Source organism: Carassius auratus, unplaced genomic scaffold, assembly GCF_003368295.1.
Source record: "Carassius auratus strain Wakin unplaced genomic scaffold, ASM336829v1 scaf_tig00016746, whole genome shotgun sequence".
NCBI lineage: Eukaryota > Metazoa > Chordata > Actinopteri > Cypriniformes > Cyprinidae > Carassius > Carassius auratus.
In genome coordinates, this window is record NW_020524705.1 from 35258 (window position 1) to 41374 (window position 6117).

The following is a 6117-nucleotide window of genomic DNA, read 5'->3' on the forward strand; positions in this document are numbered from 1 at the left end:
TAAGCTTTCAAATGAACCCATTTTTGGGCAAATGCCATATAAGGAAGGATATGCAAATGAGACACAAACATGTGGCATGCTATTTTCGGACCCGGTACCGGGTCTGCAGAGTTTAAGATTAAGGCTGAAATGTTTCTGGATCATTGCTGTCTATGGCTGGATCAGAGAGCTCTAGGAAATGAAAACAGTGGCACCACCGGGGTTTATCACAGCAAAGACAACATATCGTTTGAATTCTGTGAGCAGAGGACAGGAGAGAATGAGTTTATGCAGCTATAAGAAATCTCTAGCATTAATTATGATCATGGCTTGTCTTGAAAACAGTTTGGCGTTCTTGGTAGGACAAGTCACTGCAGGAGTGCGCACCAAATCTTCTGGCACTGCCAGAATTTCATAACAGAGGTCAAATTTAATCGTGACAGCCATTATACAGCTGTCGGTGAACGTGTCAAACCAGCAATCAAAGACAACAGATTTCAGCCTTGGATTATAGGAATTTTTGGGGATTTTTGAAATTTGTCTAAGACGACCAAATAGTGGCCAGATTCACTCAGTGTGAGCCGGGCTTGACACGAGAGGTGAGACTTGAGGAAAGAGACGCTGAGAGGCACGTTCTTCACCTCAGTCTGTCTTAATAGAGATCCACGCTGGCAACACTTTCAGTGGGTGCTCCTTACAGGCGCTGCAGAAGTATGGGAATGCTCTCGAAGTGATGATGTCCGTGAAGGTGAACAGAGGCGTTCTCTCTCGTGGGTCGTAGAAAGTCACCCTGGACCTGTTCATGTCCAATACGACTCTCACCACCTGCGGCTCCTTAGTCATAGTGAGCGGGGACCATGGGGCAGTACAGGCCTTATACTCTCCGTTTCGTAGCCTAATGGTCCAGAATCCCTCTGCAGGGGTCAGTACGTGCTTTCCCTTCCGGCTGATGGATGCACTTGCAACTCCAATGACCCAGTAAGTGTTGTTTTTGACCTCCACGTCCCAGCTGTGTCGCCCAGAGCTGAAGCCCTCGTAGCCCAGCACCTCTGCACCTATATCGAAGCGCTCTGGGTTTTCTGGGAGTTTAAAGGTCTGAGAACAGCACTGTATTGTAGTCAGATCCTCCGACAGGAGGAAGCAGCTTGCCGCAGTGTTTGGATCAAGAGTCACTGGAGCTGCAGCAAAGGAATAGTTTGAAAGGTAAAATACTAATGTTTATATTTATATTTAATGGCATCTTTAAAGCAACTGTGAGTAAGTTTTTTCTTTTTTCTTTTTTTTTGTCTTTTATGGGTCCTGATAAATGTGCAAATGACTTGGTGGTTTGATACTGAATATACTCACTATATCGAATGGTTTCCATCATTCTTTCCCAGACTTTAAACTTTAATGAGCCTAGATGTTTGGCTACATCAAGCAGTGAACCTGTTATCATCTCTGGGTCCTGGGGAATACGCCAGGTTCTGTCAATATAGCACAGAATACAGAGTTATTCTGGGACTAGGTCACAGAGCAAATTATACTTAAGATGAGGGGACACAGGAGTACCTCTTTATGGTGTCTTTATAATTCTAGGTTAAATGAAATAGAAGCAGATTACTGAAAGTGCAGCATATGAATTGTAATTTGTGTTTTAAGTCATTCCTTTACGTATGTTCACCTTGAGGAATGGGATATCCTGAGATCTCATCTCCTGTTCAACAATTCTTATAGTGTTGCTAAGTGAAGAGATGTCATTGTCCAAATCTTCAATCTTATCATTCATCATCTGCCTTTTCTGATCCTCCTCCTGCTTTAGCACCGAAAGCCTGGACGCCTCCTCGTGTCTCAGGAACTGGTGCAGTGCCTCAAACTCCTCTCGTATCTGCCTCTCTGTGTTCTCTGCCTGACTCTGTAATGAGAACGTTATCATTTACTTTTTCTGAAATGGGTAATTGATTTTTCTCTTTCTATAATTGTGTTATTTAACAAAGCCAATTCGAAACTAAAATACCTTAATATGGTCTATTGCTTGCTCACAAGTGAGTTTTGCTTTTTGGAAGAGCTTCAGTTTATGCTGAAGTGGTTTCAAAGCATTTTTGAGTTCCTCCTGAATACAAATGATAACACACACACAAAAAGAGTTGGTAATCACTAGATGTGCCTGTAATGAAACTCACCTGTTTAATTATTCATTTAGATACACCCAAACCTTTTTGAACTTTTCTGTTAAATCTCTTTGGGACAAAAACAAAATATGAAGACACCAGTATCCACAATAAGAATGGACCCTTATCATAGCCTTTGATGACTTTTTATGTTTTTTTTTTTTTAATGTAATGTACATTTATAGCAGTGTTTCCCTGGAACTTACTCACGAAAGTCTAGTCAACGATGCTGCAAGGGATTCATAATGCTCCTGAAATGCTGTAAATTAAATCTTTCACTTTATATTTTATCGTTTCGTAGAAAGGCATGGTTTATGCTTTTGGGAGAAAAGAGTGCAAAAGTAATAATTTCTAACTCTAGAGAAGTTCACCCTGCTATAGTTTATTGGAGTTTTCCAAACTTCAAAGTGTGGAAAGGGTTCATTAGGAGGAAAAACCACTAGAATTAAGTCTTGACCATGGATGAATTACAGCCCAGAACAATGGGATAAGAATTGGACATCCATGAACCCCACCATTTGGTAAAAGGTTCTTCATTAAAATCTTCATCACTCTAGAAAAACAAAAAGGTTCTATTAAGAACTGTTCACTGAAAGGTTCTTTGGGAACCCAAAACAATTCTTCTGTCATCACTGCGAAACCCCCATTTTTGGAAACTTTACTTTTGAAACAGTTGTTCAAACATAACTGTGGGAAATAAATCCATCCATTCATTTTCCAAACTGCTTGTCCAGCACTGGAGTCTATCCCCATGTTTTGAGAACCACCTTGGATGGACTGCAATCCCTTCTAAATTCTAACCAAACCAGACCTTGCTTAGCTTCTTAGATCAGGCCAATGACATATGATAAATATTCTGACATTTTAGTGAAACCAAGATATGATAATGTCTTGTTACCCTTTTCAACTCCCTGGTCTAATCAGAATGATAAGATGGGGCCTTGTAACCCTAATCCGTCCTTGGTCTTGACCTTAAGAGATTTTTAGATTCTGAGGATTTTTTATTTTTTTTTAGATACTAGTGTGTACTTTCACCATCTCTAAACTAAGCGCATGGGCATCTGGTTTCAGCCCTAGCAGGAGGCCTCAGCCCTAGCATACTGCTATTAATAGTCTGATAATGAACCCAGCTACGTATCCATAAATACAATTTCCAAGGACCTAAAGAGAAGGAACGGTTGTCCAAATGGTTATTCTCATGAAAATGTTTTTGGTTTCCTTCTTGTCCTTGAATTGAAGGTACAATTGTTGAAACTATAGATTAGATTTAACATTGTATCTAAACAATGTCAAACAGTGATGCAAGTGACCATGAATCTGTATGTAGACATACCTTGCAGTCATGTGAAGCTTCATTTAAGGGATATAACCTGTGACTCTTGTGGTTGGCAGATGATTTGCATGTGCTACAAGTGGGTTCCAGGTCCTCCAAACAAAAGAGCGTCAAGGTCCCGCCATGCTCCTTGCACGCAAGAGGGTCATTTTTGCAGCGCTCCAGAAAGCCCTCGCAGGTCTTTTCAAGTGTGGTGTTGACTATGAGCTCCCCCATAGATGATGGCTGAAAGCAAAGGGGGCATTCGCAAGATCCTCCACCATTCCACAGGCTCTCCAGACAGAGTTTACAGAAGCGATGTCTGCAAAACAGCACTACGGGCTTTTGTAGGATATTTCCACAGATGGGGCATGACAGGTCTTCTGCAAGATGTGACTGCTTTGAGGCCATTGCTCCTTTGAGCCCTTCATTGCCCAGTTGGGTCACAAGGGGATACTATGCCCTCCCTCCCACTTAGATTACCCTTGGGAGATCTGTCTTCTGATTGGCTGCAGTATTTGCTCAGAAAATACTGTACATCACTGAGCAAGGTCTTGGCCGACACATGATATCTACTGATGAATGCCTAAACATTCTTTCTGTATATTATGTAACATCAAGCTCCTGGAAAGCGATTTGAACCCGGCACTGACGTAAGAGGAAACATGTCAAGATTTTCTTTGGAGAAGATAATGTATGCCACCTCATAAGAATAATTAAAAGGCAGGATAAATAAACATAGAACTGGCAAGAACAGTGGTGTGGAAAACGTTTTTGCACCCTCCTGATTTTCAGTGTTACTCTGAATATCAGAGGTACTTTAACCGAAACATTTCCATGAATCTTCATAAACACCACAATAAAGTTAAATCTTTCATGCATTCATTAGAGATGGATATAAAACATTCAGCGCTATTTGTAGTTAATGCTGCTAATGGAGCTGTAACCAGTATCTGGTTGCACCCCCATTAGCAGCAATAACTGCAACCAAATGTTTCCTGTAGTTATTTCTATGGAGGAATTTTGGCTCACTCCTGCTTGCAGAACTAACTGCTTCAGCTCAGTGACATTTGTAGGTGATGTCGCGTGAACGCTGTGCCTTATATGTTGCCACTTCAACCACACTTCGTTAGGGTTCATTCTGGAATATGTCAAGACCATTTATTTTTCTTTAGGGATCATTGTTTTGGACCATAACCCAGCCAGGGTTCACCTTAAATTTAAAACCAGCGTCTTTACATTCTCCTCAATAATTTTCAGGTACAGAGCAGAATTTATAATTCTTTCAATGATGCCAAGATGTCCAGTTACTGATAAAGCTAAACATTCTCAACCCATCAGATTATAGCATCACTGCTTTTGACCAGTTATTTTTATGAAATGCAGGCAAGAGAGGTTTCAAGATCTTTAGAAAATGCTCTAGGGATCTTGGTGACTCCCAGAATAATTTTGTGACTTGCTCTTGGACATGTTTTGGCCAAACAACCACTCCTTGGAAGATAAGCTAACTATTAAAGGTGAACTATTTATAAAAGATTATTAACTATTCCAAACCATATACAATTTGACAATATGATTCTGATTGTGTTTCAGTGGATGGTAAATAAATTTCATTTCATTATGCTCTATTAGTAAATAGAAGAATATAAAATAAACCTATTTTAAAACAAAGAAAATGCAGTAAACTAGATGTATTTGAGCTACGAGACAGTAAGTTTATAATAACGAGAATAAATTCAAATAATGAGATAAGTAATAGCAGTTTGTAATGTCAAGCAGCAAAACAGGCCTGCAGCAGATGAGACCTGAAACCTTGCATACCGGTATTCAAGTTATAAATACACACTCACTGAGCCACTTTATGAGGTACACCTTGCTAGTACCAGACAGCACCCCCTTTCGCCTTCAGAACTGCTTTAATTCTTTGTGGCATAGAGTAGATTCAACAGGGTGTGGGAACATTCCTCAGAGATTCTGGTCCCTATTGACATGATAGCATCATGCAGTTGCTGCAGATTTGTCGGCTGAACATCCATGATGCGAATCTCCCGTTCCACCACATCCCAAAGCTGCTCTATTGGATTGAGATCCGGTGACTGTGGAGGCCATTTGAGTAAAGTGAACTCATTGTCATGTTCAAGGAACATGGGACATAGTGCATTATCCTGCCTGAAGTAGCCATTCGAAAATGGGTACACTGTATTCATAAAGGGATGGACATGGTCAGCAACAATACTCAGGTAGGCTGTGGCATTTAAACGGTGCTCAATTGGAACTAAGGGGCCCAAAAAATATCCCCCACATCATTACACCACCAGCCTGAACCATTGAGACAAGGCAGGATGGATCCATGCTTTTATGTTCTTTACACCAAATTCTGACCCTACCATCTGAATGTTGCAGCAGAAATCGAGACTCATCAGATCAGGCTACGTTTTTCCAATCTTCTATTGTCCAAATTTGATGACCCTGTGCGAATTGTAGCCTCCATTTCCTGTTCTTAGCTGACAGGAGCGGCATCCGGTGTGGTCTTCTGCTGCTGCTGTAGTCCATCTGCTTCAGGGATTGACGTGTTGTTTGTTCAGAGATGATATTCTGTATTCCTTGTTTGGAGTGATTATTTGAATCACTGTTGCCTTTCTATCATCTCTAACCAGTCTGCCCATTCTCCTCTGA

General features: G+C 40.8%; 1 protein-coding gene across 1 annotated transcript; it reads right to left on the bottom strand.

Annotated features, from left to right (window-relative positions):
• Nucleotides 1-41: 41 nt before the first annotated feature.
• LOC113075315 (zinc-binding protein A33-like) lies at nt 42-4229 on the bottom strand. The gene is made up of 6 exons (XM_026248012.1): nt 3463-4229; nt 1976-2071; nt 1643-1873; nt 1531-1553; nt 1327-1445; nt 42-1157 (listed from the first exon to the last, which is right to left on the bottom strand). Exons 1-6 carry the CDS (start codon nt 3850-3852, stop codon nt 622-624), a joined length of 1395 nt encoding a protein of 464 aa, XP_026103797.1. The 5' UTR covers nt 3853-4229; the 3' UTR covers nt 42-621.
• Nucleotides 4230-6117: the final 1888 nt, after the last annotated feature.

Coding starts and splice junctions, on each gene's coding strand:
- LOC113075315 (XM_026248012.1), bottom strand. CDS start 3,852: ATGGCCTCAAAGCAGTCACATCTTGCAGAAGACCTGTCATGCCCCATC. Junction 1,874..1,975: donor AAGCAATAGACCATATTAAG/GTATTTTAGTTT, acceptor TTCTCATTACAG/AGTCAGGCAGAGAACACAGA. Junction 1,554..1,642: donor AGGATATCCCATTCCTCAAG/GTGAACATACGT, acceptor CATTTAACCTAG/AATTATAAAGACACCATAAA.